At 35.9% G+C, this 17777-nt stretch overlaps 1 protein-coding gene across 1 annotated transcript in view; it reads left to right on the top strand.

Annotated features, from left to right (window-relative positions):
- The window catches only part of KLHL14 (kelch like family member 14), an 81240-nt gene extending 67840 nt beyond the window's left edge, over positions 1-13400 (top strand). Inside the window, exons 6-9 of the mRNA XM_081952634.1 lie at positions 5842-6032; positions 6133-6291; positions 9434-9591; positions 12304-13400. Coding sequence (XP_081808760.1) covers positions 5842-6032; positions 6133-6291; positions 9434-9591; positions 12304-12444 — 649 coding nt within the window. The 3' untranslated portion in view covers positions 12445-13400. The remainder of the gene's footprint in view (positions 1-5841; positions 6033-6132; positions 6292-9433; positions 9592-12303) is intronic.
- The last annotated feature ends 4377 nt before the right edge of the window (positions 13401-17777 follow it).

Below are 17777 nucleotides of genomic sequence, written 5' to 3'. Positions count from 1 at the left end.
TTTTTATAGCAATTAAATGTTACATTAATTAATTAGATCTCTGTGGCTCAAATGTAATTTATTTGGTGGTAAAGAAGGAAAAAGAAACCTAAAACATACTACTAGTTTGCCAATAAAATACATTTTGAAAGTTAAAACACAATGTTATATTTGTGTTCCTAACAGTGACACTATGTGGATGAAGTAAAAAATGCACACAGGCAATAAGTTCGTTACAAAAAATGTTTCTAAATAAGGAGTTGCTTTTAAAAAAAGAATATTTTAAATTATACATTTGTAATTGTTTAAACATGCATTCTGAATGCATACCACAATACTGTGTGGACCTTATATCTTGTATAAGTGCACTTATGAAATAACTAGCACAAATGTGTCAGGAATTATGGTTAGCAAGGACTGTTGCATGTAGTATGGATATAACTGATGTTGTTAATCCAGTCTACATCTATATCTTAATATAAAGCATTATGTGAAACTGTAATTTGGCCAAAGTCATAATGTTTGACTCTGGTGGTGGAGATCTATAACTATGAGTCCATCTGGACAGAGCATATTATGGAGGATATGACTTGGATTGTAAGAGCATGAATCGACAAATGAAATTAAGGGAAAAATAGATTTATGTGTGTGAGAAAATAAAGAGAAAGGAGGTGGTAATGCTCAAAAAGTACAGTCCAAGTGTGGAGGAAGAGAAATGGTTACATCAGAAAATATGAATATACATCTGTAGGCAATTGTACATGTGCATAAAATTTGGAATCCTTATTTTGACGATACAGTAGTCGCCTACTGCAGTCTGGTAAATGTAATAATGAAAGAAACAGTAGTGAATTCTGCAATAACTGTGAAACTTCTGGTTAGGTGACACAAATGGAGGAATAAAATGGGAACAAGACAAGAGAGTTGTGAAAAAATAAGTTATTTCAGAGACTCATGAGCGAATTAAAATAATGACTGGAAGCATTTGCTTAGAAAAAAACTGTTTTGAATATGTGGTGTAAGCATAAGTATTCATTTATATATTGCAAGAAAATGAAAATCTATCTGTTTTGTTACATGACTAATTTGTTTATTATGAAAAACATGAGAGAATTAGTGAAAGATATATAGAGTGAAGTGAAACTAGATTATTTTCTTGATAATGTCAAGAGTGGATTGATGGAAAAAGTTGCATATGGAATAAAAGAAATAAGGTCAAAGAAACCAAAAAGACGGTAAAAGGACTTTAGAAAAGAAAGTATGAACTTAATAAAAAAAAAGAATCTCCCAAAAGTGAAAAGAAAAATATTACAGTGAGCTGCATAAACATATGAAGGTATTGTAATGGGAAATAGGAAAAAAAGCCATGATGGAATGATGATGATGAAGTAGCTGTGGATGAGGAAATAAATCCTGCTGCAAAAAATGAGAGATGTATATAATATGGACAAAGTTCAAAATTGAAATGCACACTGGAATTTCATGGAGAAAAAAGAACACAACTGGGATACATAAGCTTTATTGCTGTCATAAGTAATTATTGTAGCAACAAAGATCTACAGACTTTTAAAGAATGAAATTTCAATCCTTAGCCATTTTTTTCCTGTTTTGAGGATATTGTAAGGCATTTTTGCTGTTCTTTTGTCTATACTCTGTTTACATAAAAAACTTATTTGTCCTCAAGTTTCTTGTTGCATACTTTGACAGCTCTGATTTTCAGAGAAAGAACATGAAGTGAAGAAATGCTTGAAGAAGTATTTTAGATAACTTCATGGGAATGAATGTGATATGTAGAAGAGGGGAACTGAAACAAATACTCTAAATCAGGGATGTTAAACTCAATTTCATTGAGGGTCTCATCAGGGTTGTGTTTGACCTTGGGGGGCCAGGATGAGGATGACTAGGGTGGGCATGGCCAGCTCAACATCACTCATGTTGGGGGCACCTGTGGTGGTCTGAGCACTCTGCCAGCAAAAATGGGCTGCCCGCAGTCCTCCCGAGCTCCATGTTCACTGGCAGAGGCACAGCTGGCCGGTCCTTCGCTGTTTCCAGGGTGGCTCCACAGGCCCAATCCACGGGCTGGATCTGGCTCCTGGGCCTTGACACCCCTGCTCCAAATGTTAGTGTCCAAGAAAAATGAAATGAAGATATAAATGTCTAAAAAGTTTTTAAATGATATGGCTGGAGAAACATTAAAAGATGTATGTGGTTTGCTTAGGGAGTGGCAGTGTGATTTATCAAAACAGCTGAAGACTGCATGTGTGCCTAATGATTGGAAAAATGATACTTTTGCTTCCCAATACAGAGGGAAATTAATTTTTAAAGGGGGGGAGTCTACTTGTGTAGAATATGCCTGGGGAGAGGTTTGGTGTAATTTTGAGATAAATTATACAACAGGTATAAATGAAATTTGAGAGTTAGGATGAGGCTTTCTGCTAAACAGAACTAGCATAGAAAAGCTGATGTCCATCCTATTAAATACATTTTGACAAGTATAGTATATATCTATGTATCTTAATTATGAATCAGTTTTAAACTCAGATCTGTTAATACCATTTAAACATTTTTAAAATCATGAATCCATTGGTAGAGCTTTGTTGGAGATTCTAATACTTTGGAATGTCCATGGAATTTTCATGTTTGAAATGGTGTAGAAAATATTCTTTAACTTTTCATAGAAATATGTACAGGTTTTAATTCTGTTATGGATTCTGTCGAGTGAGTGAGCATTTTTAAAAAATGTTTGCAGGGACAGTGGGCACTTTTTCACACTTCAGGATGGGTTTAAGAATACTAGCTTTATTTTTTTATTTTTTTAAATAATTTTATTAAATAGATGAAAACTAAGAAAGAAACAATACAAAGATATGTATAAAAAGAAAAAGTGCGGAGGAGGGAGGAGAAATAAGAAAAAATCCCCCCCAAAGATAATAAGAAAAAGAAACTTCTTTCTTCATCTTCAGCAAGTATATTGAACATTAACAATTTTATAATTGTCTTAAATTACAATAAGTATCATCTTATTCCAAACTTCACTCCACTCTATAAATTCATCTCTAAATCTTCTCTTTACTGATCAACCAAGGTCCAATAAAAATCAACAAAAATACCTAATAACATAAAATGTAATCTCTTTCCATTTAATCTAAATTTCCCTCACCCCTCTCTTAGCAATTAAAAAGTGCAAAACATAATAAAATTGGAAGTTGCTAAACATTACCAGAAACAATAGACCCTTATTTAGGTATCAAAAATGATAATGTAAGTATTATAAATTCATTAAACCATTTTCAAAAGAGAAACTATCCAATCCAGATAAATATTAAACATCAAAGATAATTTTAAATACAGTCAAATAAACCAGTTTTGGGGTTATTTTCCTTCTTCCCAGCAATGTTGCATAAATAAAATTCTAACTCTTATTTTTTTCTAATCACTTTGTCATGTCTCATGAAGTTATTGTCATCTTTATCCTAGTCCATTGGTATTTTCCATGAAGATCTACTCCAGTAAATCTCTTACATTTCAATTTAAAAGGATACATTATTTGGGTACATTATTTGTATGTTTTTTTGTTCTTTAAATGATCATCCAATTAGATGATCCAGCATTTCTATTTCTTACTTGTTAGTTATAATTTTTAAGCCCATCTTAAAGTCCATTTCAGTTGTCTTCAAAGGAATTTGTTCATCTTCCATAACAACTTTTAGCTATAGTAAAGAATTAAAAAGCTCAAGCACTTCACACACCCACAGATCTAAGTTTTCCTTTAAAGTAGCCATCATGTGCTTTGGTAATCAATCTTCAAAGTTTTGTTTTGCATTGAAAAGTTAACAAAATAGATTTTTCTCACATGAGAGAATCTTTCTAATTAGTTTCAAAGTCTTTCTCTAAAGCAGTCATCCAGCAATTTGTAGGCTCACAGTTCCACAGGTTTTCCATCTTAAAGAGGCAGTACAAAAAATAAACTTCAAAGTTATTAAAAAGAGGAGGGTTGGTCAAACCTTGAATTCATGAGAAGTTCCATGTATGATTTAGAACATGATTGAACCCGTTACCTTCAGCTGATTGCAAGAAGCTGTAAAAATGTCAATTTCTGCGATCTATTCACAAAAGTCAGCTATAGGCGAGTACATATGGACTGTCTCTGGACTTGTCTTTGTTTTGGAGAGAATTTCAGCAGATATCAGATATCTGTCTTTTCTGCCATAATTCCCCTGTAATCTTTGTGGAGTGGGAAAAATGTATATGTTAGATTATCTTGCCTCATCTGATGTCTGAATTTTGGTCCTCTTTTACTGAAAATATTTATAGTCTGCGCAATAAAACATCATCTGGAATGTGTTTGAGTTGAAGATGAATTACTTTAACCTTTGATTCTTGGCTTATTTATACAGGGACAAAAGGAATGCCAGATTACTTTTAATGAATAAATGAAATGAGTGTTCAAAAAATAACTCTTAGGAGTTTCAAAAGCACTGGAAATTATTGAAACTGACTGTATGAAAAGATGTCAGGTAGCAATATTGATTCCTTAGTAAACTTTTATATTTCTTTTGAAATATGACCATGAAAACAAGCAGATAAATAAGATTTTGTTCAGAGTTAGCCAGAGAAATCCTTTTTTGGAAAGAACGAATGTAATACAAGGAAAGTTGTTCTGTTTGCAGTAGTGCAGAAAGAAGAAGAAAAGCGATAATTGAAGAAAAAATTTGATGATGTGGTTCTCTTAGTAAATTGAGAACAATGACCCTTGAAGGACCATAAAGAAAGTGAATGTCAAGCTAATTTATTATTGTTACATTATCTGTCCTAACTTTAAACTTGTCTTACTGAGTTGTAATTCCTAGCCTGATACCAAATGCACCAAATGTTAATGACTATGTGAATAAATCCAACACTATCAACATTGCATTGTTTTTGTCTTCTGCCTTTTGTCTTCTGTTCCACCCAAAATAGCCCATCTATAAATCTTCATAATATCAGCTTACTTAGAATATAGCATCATTTATACAGGACACTGCTTCTCCCTTCCTTATAAAATAGGGGTGTCAAACTTGCGGCGTCATGTGACATATCGGGACTTGTTCCCCCTTTGCTAAACCAGGCGGGGAGGGGGGGTCAGCATGTGACGCAAGAGATGTTCAGCATCTTGTTAATCACTACACTTAATGAAATTTTACAATTAGGTCATAGAAGCAGCTGCTCTTTTAAAGGTTGTTCTGGGTTTCTTTTTCTGTATCTCTGATCTGTTTAACAATGTCTCTTCCAGCCTGAACAGTAGTTATTAATACCATCCTTTATACATTATTAATTTGTTTATCTCTTTCTCAGTCATCAGTGTTATTGGCATCAAATTCCAAAATTTAATAATATGCTGTGTGAAGTATTCCATCGGTTTGAGTTTTCCATTATTATTAGATGATTCTTAACTTCTAATATTTTGAGAATGGGGAAAATCATTGTCTGTATATCCCATTTTTCCATACAAACAATCCCCTGTAGCCACCTTTTGTAAAACTGAAAAGGTGCAAATCTTTCCTTATAGCCTGAGTTTCCAGCTTCCTAATTTTTTCTTGTATTTTTCCCCAGCTCTACAGTATCCTTGCTAGAGAATTATACCAAGTATTTCAAGGATAGCTACATTCAAAAGTTTTGCAATATTCACTGTTTTATTTCTTTTTCTTAGTATTTAAAGTGGGGGCTTGAGTGGAAGTTCAGTCATTTAAGAAACCACAATTTGAATTCTTTGAAGTATATTAATAAGCAAATGCTTTTTGTTCAACTTTTGTAAATAATTATGACAGAATTAATTCTAGTCACTGGAAACTAACTGCTCTATTTGCTATTTTTGTCCTCCAGGAGAGCTAGTTTTTATGCGTGTCGTCTTGATAAGAACTTGTACGTGATTGGCGGGAGAAATGAAACTGGCTACTTGTCAAGTGTGGAATGCTATAATTTAGAGACAAATGAGTGGCGTTATGTATCTTCCCTACCACAGCCTTTGGCAGCACATGCAGGAGCTGTACATAATGGAAAAATCTATATTTCAGGTAAGCTGTTTCCTAGGTTCCATTTGATTGTTTTAAAATTCGTTTGAGTCAAATTTTTATTTTAAAAACTGTAACTAATAGAGGTATATTTGATTTATAGGTGGTGTTCATAATGGTGAATATATCCCCTGGCTCTATTGCTATGACCCTATAATGGATGTCTGGGCTAGAAAACAAGATATGAACACAAAAAGAGCTATCCACACGCTGGCCGTAATGAATGACCGACTGTATGCAATTGGAGGAAATCATTTGAAAGGTCACTTTTTAAATAGCAAAATAATGTACTTTTTTATTTTTGATCGAACATTGTTTTTCTCTCTGTTATTATAGTTAAAAACCTGCCACAGACTTTAGTATCATGCCTCAGCAACATTTTGAGGAAAGAAAAATTTATAACACCCGATTAAAGAAATGAGTAATGAATGCTTTAGATAATAAAAAAGAGAATTTTCATTACTCAGAATCATGGATGATTTGTCATCCCTATGAATTCATTGGAACAAACAGATTATTATTAACCCAAATTCCCTGCAATATTTGCCTCTGTAAATTATTTGCCATCGTAAGAAGTTATACAAGAGTTCCAAGGAAAAACTGTTCCTAGATTTCATGAAGAAACTCTGAATATTAAGCTGCAAAACATTCACCTGAGAACTTCTGAATTGGCATAAATACGATTGATCTAAATTTCTTTTTTATTTTTATTAGCATTTTATTAATGCTAAAAGCATGTATTATGTCTTTGTATTCATATTGCAAAAATATTCTGCACAGGTACTTATATCTAAAATAATTTTGTCTGCAGCATTGTGCCCAGAAAAAACAGAATTACTTCCAATCTTTTATATGCTCACCTTTTCTCCGAAATCTTGCTCCCATTAATTTAGGGAAAGCACCATTATGGCCCCAGTAACAATCAATTCCTGAATTATTTTATTATTTAAAACAGAAGATATAACTTGCAACCTCAGAGTTCTATTTGCAAAATTCTTGATTATACTCTCTGGAACTGTTCCAGAAGTTCCCAGCAACTTGTCATTTAATGTGACAGAAGATAGAACCTATTGAAAAGACAAAGAATAGCAACAGTAATTAATTAAATTGGAGTTTAAATTAAAGCCAATCATGTTCTGCTTTTTTGGCTTGGCTTTTCTCACTGTTTAGAATATACTACTCCTGAGATGTGTAGCTTTTGACAGAAAAAAACCCCTATTATTAAGTGCATTTAAATGAAAGGATCATTGAGTTTAATTTTTGTAAAGTCAATCCAAATTTTATTATGTTCTTTAAAAAAATTCTATTTTTTGGTTTATTTTGGTTTTATTCACTACTCTCCATTTCATTTAATGCACTACTAAATTTTGTTAAAAAGGATTGCATTTATATTGTTCTCATTTGGAAAAATGAAATGTATGGGAGGGTACAACTCTCTAAAAGAAGATATTTCTTTTCAATCAGTGTGATGGGGTTTCACTGAAGAATTTAGGACGCACATACATTCAATGCTTGTATATATACACGAGCCTTTCTGCTAACATATTTTCCTCATGTTAGTGTTCTGTACCAATGTTTTTATTGGTAGTCCTCAAGTTATAACCATTCATTTAGTGACTGTTCAAAGTTATAATGGCATTGAAAAATGTGATGACCAGTACTCGTCCTTATGATCATTGCAGCATCAATGTTGCCTGATCAAAGTTTGTGCATTTGAAACCCCATGTACAGGTAGTTTTCGACTTATGACCACAATTGAGCCCAACATTTCTGTTGCTAAGTGAGACATATGTTAAGCGAGTTTTGCCCCATTGCATAACCTTTCTTGCCACAGTTGTTAAGTGACTCATTGCAGTTGATGGCTAGTAACATGGTTGTTAAGTGAATTTGGCTTTCCCATTGACTTTGCTTGTCAGAAAGTTAACAAAAGTTTTAAAAGATGATCACATGATACCAGGACACTGCAACCGTCATAAATATGAGTCAGTTGCCAGGCATCTGAATTTTGATCACATGACCGTGGGATACTGCAATGGTCATAACTGTGAAAAACAGTCACAAATTACTTTTTTCAGTGACAATGTAATTTCAAACGGTCACTAAATGAACGCTTGTAAATTGAGGACTGCCTGTATTTACAGTGATTGCGACATCCCAGACTCATGTGATTGCCATTTGTGACTTTTCCAGCCAGTTTCCGACAAGCAGAGTCAATGGCGGACATTGGATTCGCTTAATAAGTGCTGTGATTCATTTTACAACCATGGCAAAATGGTCGTAAAATCAGCAGTAACTCACTTAACAACCGTATTGCTTAGCAATGGAAATTCTGGTCCCAAGTTAATAACTACCTGTACAGAGATCTTACGGATCTTTGGAATTTTACAATTCCTTGCAAGTGACATTGCAACATACTATATTTGTCTATACACATCAGTATTGCTTGTTTGATTTGCCTAGTAACATTTGTCTTTTGCTCTGTTTTCAAAATCACAGAGTAGAAGAAGAGATTACATATCTCTTACAAAGCAAACTGTAAACATCAGAATATTGTCAAAGACAGAATTTACAAGAAATTCCTCAGTGCAAACTCTGTGAAGTGAAAAAAAAAAGTTTTACTATAAATATTCCAAATCCCTTTAAACCATGAAATCAAAATCTCAATATATTATATTGAGTAGAAAAATCTTTCATCACATGTTATTAACAGCCCTAACTATTGTAGTTGTTAGAGGTCTGTCATGGCTGCATCTCACCTATCCAAGCTTCCTGAGCTGACAGCCTGACATTAGCACTGAGGAGGAGGGGATCTTGAAACTAAGGAAGAAGGGGAGGATGGAAACCCATTTGAGCCTTGTGAGAAGCTACAGCCAGCCAAGGTCACCTAATGATATGCAGAGCTGGGAACCAGCACAGGTTTCCTAAACAATATACAAGTACCTGATTGGACATTTGCAGAAAACCGGGAGATGGCTGTGTGTGTGTGTGGACACTTTCCTTTGTGTTGTTTGCATGGGGAAACCTCAGGTTCCACTTATGCTACTTAAGTAACAATGTAAGCTTCAGTAAAGTATACTCTTGGCAAAACAAATGGCCAGGAATCTTTCTTTGCACTAAATGACTGAGTGGTACAGTTGACAAAACCACTATATGTTTGCTATTAAGATAATTGCCAATAATTAAGAAGTTGAATTTCAGTACAATGTCCTATGATGATGTTAGCTGAATTTCAGAGGAAAATCAAAGGACATTTTTGCAGTTTTATTTTAACAGGCTCATTCCTCTTATTTTAACAAAGTATAAAGATTGTCTTTTTATGCTGCTGACAAATTATTTTTCAATGGTGACTCTAGTCATTCTTTAAAATAAGTGGATTCAAATTATTTTATGAATGTGTGATGCAGGTTTTTCTCACCTTGATGTCATGCTTGTGGAATGTTATGACCCAAAGGGCGACCAATGGAATATTTTGCAAACTCCTATTTTAGAGGGTCGAAGTGGTCCTGGATGTGCAGTTCTTGATGACAGCATATATCTTGTTGGAGGCTACAGCTGGAGTATGGTATGCATTAATTTGAACATGTAGTCTTAACTAGGTTGTATGGTTTTAATTTTATAGCTTGCTGTTTATTTAGTTAAGCAATTGTTTACCACCACCTAATTTCATGGCAGTGACTGAACACAGAGGATTATAAAGAAGACAATACAAAAAAGAAAGAAAGTTACTCCATCCTAAGTAATAGTGCAAGTGAGAGTAGCAGTACCAGTAGTAGAAATAATAACAGAAAAGGGCATTCTTCTGGGCCCAAAACATTCCATTTTCAATCCAGATACACGAAAATAAACAAATCCTCCCCCTGAGCTGTTCAGCATTCTGATTCAACTATTTGAGAAAACATCCAGGTCTACAGTACCTTGCCGAGGGTTAGAGCCATCCTGACCTCTAAAGGGATACTGTTTCATAGGGCCAGTGCTGTAACACAATCCCAGGTGCTACAAGATGATATTTTCTAATAGAAGAAACCCAGATCATGGTACTGACCGGGCAAGCTGAAATGTCAGGAGACAGATAATTCTGCAAATAACCTGGCTGCATGCCATGTACAGTTTTATAGGTGACATCCAGCATCTTGAATTTAACTGGAAACTCACTGGGAACTAATGCAGTTCATATTAGACAAATCTCATTAGAGGAGCCAGGAGAAGAGTGTGAATATGGTGAGACATAAACTACAAAAACACATGCCCGTTCAGTCATTGCACGGTTCAATGTGGATCACACTAGGTGTTCTTGTTCCTGGAAGAAAATGAGCTACAGGACTCAGGACTCTTGGCTGAGCAATCAGGGCCAGCAGCTACAGAACTACTGGAAGAAAAGGTTTTTATCCATTGCAAATATAAAGTGATTGAAAATAAAGAAATAATCTGCTATTAGAGATCAAGTCCAACAACAACTGGATATCTGAAATGGATGTACCAGTTTTGGAAAAACTAACAGAATCAGAATTGGAAGAATTGCAAAGGTCTTCCCAGAGCAAAGAAATCAAAGCCTTGTCAGAAGTAACTCAGATTGTAGAGGTAAACCAGGGAAAGTTGTCAGTAAGTGAAGGCAGCACAGCTATTGAATTGTTTTCATTCCAGAATCAGGCAGCCTTTCATCTGCCTCAGAAAGAACAAAACTCTCTAACCAAAGTAGTATAAGAATCGAAACAAGGAATAACTGAACATCTAAAATAGCACAAAAACAATAAAATAAGGTTGCCTGCATTGAAGCTTGTTCCAAAGAAACAGCTAGCACAAGCATTAAAAGATGCTAGTACTGTAATATCAAAAATAAGCACCAACTCACTGCAAGAAACAAGCTAACTTTCCATTATGGTCACAAGTCCTCCAAGAAATTTGGGAGCAAGTGATGTTGTTTAGTCATAAAGCTTTCAGTCATCCCATGATACATGTACAAAATATGTAAGCTGTGCTAGAATTTCTGTAATTTCTGCATTGACATATTTTCTTTGTTCCCAATAAGCACTTTTCCAAATCAAGCAGCAGTATTCCTTTGTGTCTAGAAAATACATTACATCCATCCTGTTATCCAAAAGGTATCTTACTAATTTCAAGCCCCATTGTCAAAGGGAGTATTAGAAATTGTTTTTGGGGAGTAACTAGCAAGATAGCAACAACCTCTCTGACCACTGCTGACCGCGAGGAGGTATAGCATCAGTCCCTGACTCCTGCCATTTTCCACTGGACTTCCCATAAAAAGAAGGTAGTGATATTAGTTGGATTATTTTTCCCAATCATCATTATAACCAGGTTCTTAATACTTTTTACACTGTCCACTCTCAATCCTAAAATTCCACTGCCATTTTTAAAAATAAGTGCTTATAGCACTAGTAGGTAAAGGTAAAGGTCCCCTTTGCACATATGTGCTAGTCATTCCCAACTCTAGGGGACGGTGCTCATCTCCATTTCAAAGCCAAAGAGCCAACACTGTCCAAAGATGTCCCCGTGGTCATGTAGCCAGTATGAGTAAATGCTGAACGCGCATAGAACACTGTTACCTTCCCACCAAAGGTGATCCTATTTTTCTCCTTGCATTTTTACGTGCTTTCAAACTGCTAGGTTGGCAGGAGCTGGGACAAGTAACAGGAGCACCCTCCATTACGGGGAGCAAGGGATTCTGACAGCCTTTCTGATCGACAAGCTCAGCGCCTTAGCCACGGAGCCACCGTCCCTTATAGCACTAGTACTCAGATTTACATACGGCCCAATAGTGGGCAGCATATACAGCGCTCTCTGGGTAGTTTACAATGTCAGCATATTTTCCCCAATAATCTTGATCCTCATTTTATCGACCTCAAAAATGGAAGGCTGAGTCAACCTAATGATTGAAAGCCTTATGTCTGAAAGGCTTGTATGAACATAACATTCTGAGGATTAATACATAGCAGGTTCTTGAATAGCTACAGCACTTAGACGTACCAAACCTTCTCTAAGCAGTTTACAGAGTCAGCATATTTTCCTCCAACAATCTGGGTCCTCATTTTTCTGACCTCAGAAGGATGGAAAGCTGAGTCAATCTTGAACCTGGTGAGATGCGATCTGCCAAATTGCAGGCAGCCGGCAGTCAGCAGAAGAAGCCTGCAGTACTGCATTCTAACCACTGCGCCACCATGGCTCTTAATATGAATCATGTTACAGTTACATTTTGTCATGTTACATTTTGAATTGATGTTTTTCAGCTAATTAAACAAGCCTCTATATTGCATTACAGGGAGCCTACAAATCTTCTACTATTTGTTATAGTCCTGAGAAAGGATCCTGGACAGAGCTCGAAGGAGATGTAGCTGAGCCACTTGCAGGTCCTGCTTGCTCTACTGTCATACTTCCTGCCTGTGTGCCGTACAACAAATAAGTTCTGGAAATGCAGAAGAGGACATTGATGCATTCAGGAAAGGAATGATGGGAAACGTAATGATTTTAAAGAACAGTTCTTTGGACCACAGATCACAAGATCCTCCTCCTACACCTGCATTTATGATTTTTTTTAAAGACTAAGCAAATTCCCATCTCAGATGAATTGGTATCTTGTCAGACAAGTAGGTTAGACGCATGGAACACTGCACATGTTGACAGATGGCCATTTCAGATTGATATTTTCCCTTCTGCAGACCCATATACTGATACTAAATTTAAAGAAAATGAACAAGAACATTACTGCGCATTCTGTTTTACTGCATGGGATCTGTGTTGAAGTAACAATGATAGTCCACTTGTAATTCAAAATTGTGGTGCTGAAAAGCACTGAATCGTAGAATGGTCTGCTCCATTACAGTTATAATCCATGACTGCTTTACATACTCTGCAAGCAACAAACTTCAGAAGAAAACTCAGAGGTAATAATGTAATGCTTCTATTGAAAACAAATTGGTTGTTCTGATGTACACTTTGCCCTAATATTCTCCTCATTAAGAATTGCAAAAACATTATGTTAGCTTTCAGGATCTGTGCCAATCTTTAATGTTATTTGCAAGGGTATAAATCCAAAATAATTACTGCAAAAGTTCACAGATTCTGGTTATCCTTCTTTCCACAGCGTTTAAGCATGTACTGTTTAGAGTGTTTTTTAAAAGTTTTGATTAATGTTTAAAATCTGTTAATTACGAATGCCATTTTGCAAAAATGGTAAATATTCTTTACTTTTCATTTCCAAGGACAAAATTCAAGCGCAGTACTTTTATAACATGAGGATTTTGTGATATACAATATTAGCAAAGATTGGCAAATTTCCTAATTGTTTAATATTGATAATATAAACTACTCTGATGCTTGAGTAAAAAAAATGCAGGCCTAACTCTGAGAGCTAACCTACTAGGGCAGTGGTGGGCAACCTTTTTTTTCAACTGAGCCAAATCTCGCCAAAACCACGATTGAAATTTACTTTGAGAGCCACATTTTTAAAACCGAAAATACATGGGATGGTACACTGTTTTTAGTTTCAATAAGTTTTTATTGAGAATATTCTGCATGCAAGTATCCACATAGGTCGGGAGGATACAAATAACACAACTAATAAAACAAAAATTTTAGAACGATATTATTTATCGATAATGTTAAATTCCATAAAATTTGCCTTACAATGTAGAGAAAATTACATCCTGACATTGACTGACAAAGTCACAACCACTAATGTGAACATTGGCCTTGCATTTCCTTGGATAGTTTGAGTAAGTCAGGTTTGTATGTTGTTGTTTTTAATTTCATCTCTCTCTCCCACTTTCTTTCTTTTTTTCTTTTTCTTTCTCTCTCTCTCTCTGGCTCTTTGTCTCTCCCTCCCTCCCTCCCCCATCTCTGTCACTCTGTGTGTGTGTCTGTCTGTCTGTCTGTCTCTCACTCACTCTGTGTGTATGTGTGTCTGTCTCTGTCTCTCCCTCTGTCTCTCTCCCCTCCCTTCCTCTCTCTCTGTCACTCTGTGTATGTGGGTGTGTCTGTCTCTCACTCATTCACTTAATCACTCACTCTGTGTGTGTCTCTCTATCTGTCTATCTTTCTCTCCCTCCCTCCCCCTCTCTGTCTCTCTCTGTATGTCTGTGTGTGTGTGTGTCTGTCTGTCAGTCTCTCTCTGATTCCCTCCCTCACTCCCTCTCTCTGTTCCTCTCTCTGTCTGTCTTTCTCACTCACACACACACACACTGTGGTCACCTTGTTGAGTGTTCCAATCACATTTGAAACACTCAACAACTGGCCTGCATTTATGGTATTTTGCAGCATTCTGCAGTCATAGGACCAAAATTGGTTGTCACTCGCCCGGGCTTTTGCAGAAGCTTCCCTCCGAAGCCCGAGAGGAGGGAGGGGAGCGGGCACCCGGCACACAGAAGAGCCGCATTAAAGGGTGTAAAGAGCCGCATGTGGCTCCCGAGCTGCGGGTTGCCCACCACTGTACTAGGGTATGTTCTTGACTAAATCCAAATACAGGTGGTCCTCAACCTATGACCACAATTGAGCCCAAAATTTCTGCTGCTAAGTGAGAACATTTGTTAAATGAGTCTTGCCCCATTTTACAACCTATCTTGTCACAGTTGTTAAAGTTAATCACTGCAAGTGTTAAGTTAATAACATGGTAGTTAAGTGACTCTGGCTTCCTCATTGACTTTGCTTGTCAGAAGGTTACAAAAAATGATCACATGGCCCCAGGACACTGCAACTGTCATAAATATGAGCCAGTTGCCAAGCATGTAAATTTTGATCACATAAGCATGGGGATGCTACAATGAAAAATGGTCATGAACTGAAAGTAAGGCAAATGTTATGCAGTTGGAATCTTCCAGAGAGGACATGCAGCATAGAAAGATTTGGGCAGAAAAGTATAGAAGGAACATATAGCTTGAAGCTGTCGTGTTCTTCACAGTAAATTGCTGTCTTTGGAATCCTCCTTTTAAAATTGGCAGCTGATTACCTGCCTATGTTTAATGTCTGTTAAGCTGTATAATATACACCCCCCCCCAAAGATGTGAACAGTATATGCAGAATGCAAGACAGCAGCGACTGCAGAATTTTTATATACTTCCTTTCAACTATTGTGTGTCAGGTGCCATCCCTGCCATTTTAGATATTTAGATGTGGGTACAACAAATATTATAATTAACCATAATATCTTATGCTTGGGGCTGAATGCTTGTAAATCTGCATTTCAGAACGGAAACAGATGTGATATAAAAACCTAGTGGTTCCCCCCCTAAGCTATAAACAATGAATCAGATCCTGGGCTTTGTTCTGCCTTTCTCACATTCTTCAAGTGGGTGGTCCGTTCCTTTTTATATTAAAAAGAATTCATGAAAAGGGTACAAACAATAACTTTTGAATGATTAAAAACAAGCAGGAAGAGAGGAAACAAGCCGAAAAACCATACAGAATATGGAAAGCTGCTTCATATAAAATCAGACATCCCGTGCTATCTCGTTCTCCACACTGACTGACCTACCATTTGTATCCAATGATACCTTCAAATTGAGGCTGTGGTTGAGCTACGGATCAAAGTCTGTTGGAGATTTTTAGTAATAAACAAAATGGTCACTAATTTCTGATCATCTTCAACATAGAATAGTTCATGCATGGCAAAGGAGGTCAAGTTTTAATTTACTGGTAGCTAAGTTTTGTGGACTGACAATTCTCTCTCTCTCTCTCTCTCCCTCCTTCCCTCCCTCCCTCCCTCCCTCCCTCTCCCTTCTTCTTTCTCCCTCTCCTCTCTCCCTCTCTCTTGCTGTCTTTTTTTAAAAAATTGGAACAACGCTTCAGATTTCCTGTCCCCTGACCCAGCACTCAATACTTGGATTTAACAGTGTGCATTGCCACAAAAAGTTCAATTTTGGTCTCCACCTACTTTCATTTTCCACTCTTATTTCCCTATTTTGATACGGAATGTTTTGATACCCCATCCCCTAACTGATGCTCAGTATTCTCAGGCCATTGAGCATTTTTTGGGGCAATTAGGGGTTTCCTTGACCTATCAGATAACGTTCAGGAACATCACAAAAGAAAGAGGATTGCCCTTGCACTGTACAATATTTGAACTTCAGTCCTTTGACTAATCCGCTGAGCAGCTAGATCTACTTTAGAGGGGGGAAACCAACATGGATTCAACTCCAAAATGGCAGTTTATCCTTGTTACTAGGTTGAATTATATTTACATACATATTTACTTAGAACTAACAGGAATTTAGACTCGTCTATATTTTTTTTAGACTTTGAGCAATGAAACTCCTTTCTCCTATCCTCAAGGCTTAGATTAAAATGTAGCCCAGTAAGTAAAATCTTGCATTGCTGGAGTCAAGATTTAATTATATACCTGTTTGAGGCAACTGGCTTTGCCCTGTGCTCCAAGAATCCCATACCTTTATTAGACTGGAAAAATAGGACCACTTCTCATCAGTGCTATACAAAAATTGGAGGGTATGTTGCTTCTATCATTTCTTCCTTCCACTGGAATCAACTGAGCGCCCTTGCACTATGCAGTTATCTTGCCTAGGACTCAGGAAGAGTAGACTAAGATTGGGATTGAGTCATAATATGAATAAATAGATATATCTTGACTTTTGGGGGACTCTATAAACGTTCATCTCATTTCAGCAGCTTATAACAAGCCATAGATGATATTTTTGAACTCCAGTGTTCGGTACAAATTCTAAATTCATGTAGATTAGCACAGTTTCTGAAAATTAAGTGAACTCGTGGTATGTCTGTTTCAAAGTCTAGCTTGTAATTTGTATGAATATTGTATATTCGAAAATGCAAGGCAGTACATAACTTCAAATGGGATACAAACGTGAAACATATAAATAGGCAGAATACAAGAAGCAATTTACTAGATAATATTCCATAAGGTTTGGGCTACTCAGAAAATATTAAAAATTCATATGTGTTATACCACTATGCCATGATGATGATTATTATTATTATTATTATTACTACTATTATTACTATCTGTAGTTGTTTTACTAATGTTTAATCCAGTGACACTATATAATTTCACCAAAATTGGCTGGGTACTGCCTTACCCAGGCAGCAAATTATTTGTTGAAGGAATTGTATCTAAAGGGAAAAAGTAACATTGTTAATACATTCCTTGAAATTAAAATATTTATCCTGGAACTTCATTTCATTTTTGCTTATGTTGTGGAATTCTGATATACTGTATTTATTTGTGTTATTCAATTCAAAGATTTGTTTGTAAACTAATACATTGTGCAATCATCATTTGGGTGGAGGGATAGTATTTAGAAATATATATCTGTGTATATAAATATGTGAAAAGGAAGCCTGTCACAAACGCTACATTAGAGAATATTTTATGGCATTCAAAAAAAAAAAAGTCAAACACTGAACATTATCATGTGCCACTGTTAAAATGCCACTTTAAGGGGTGGGGAGGGGGGTCTTATCATTTAAAATTCTTTTTTAAGAAATATAATTAAAGAATTTATGAGTATTATATTTCAATCATTTTAACTCTCTAGAAGGCATGACCAAGGAAATCATACAAGACACCAACAGTGTAAATTTTGTACAGTATTATGCGTGTGTAAATGAAGCTTGCTTGTAGGGTGAGGGAACTTTAAATAAAATCTTATGTACTAACATGCCTGTCTGACAAATCTCTGTTTAAACATATTTAAATTATCCAGCATTATTTTTTTTTGAAATTGCTTTCATCACATCGATACATAAAAATCTGACTATTAACCACGATCA

The sequence above is a fragment of the Natrix helvetica genome (assembly GCF_964273705.1).
Source record: "Natrix helvetica genome assembly, chromosome: 4".
In the NCBI taxonomy this organism is placed as follows: domain Eukaryota; kingdom Metazoa; phylum Chordata; class Lepidosauria; order Squamata; family Natricidae; genus Natrix; species Natrix helvetica.
Note: the sequence above shows the minus strand (reverse complement) of the source record. Positions and strands in the feature narration are given on the sequence as shown.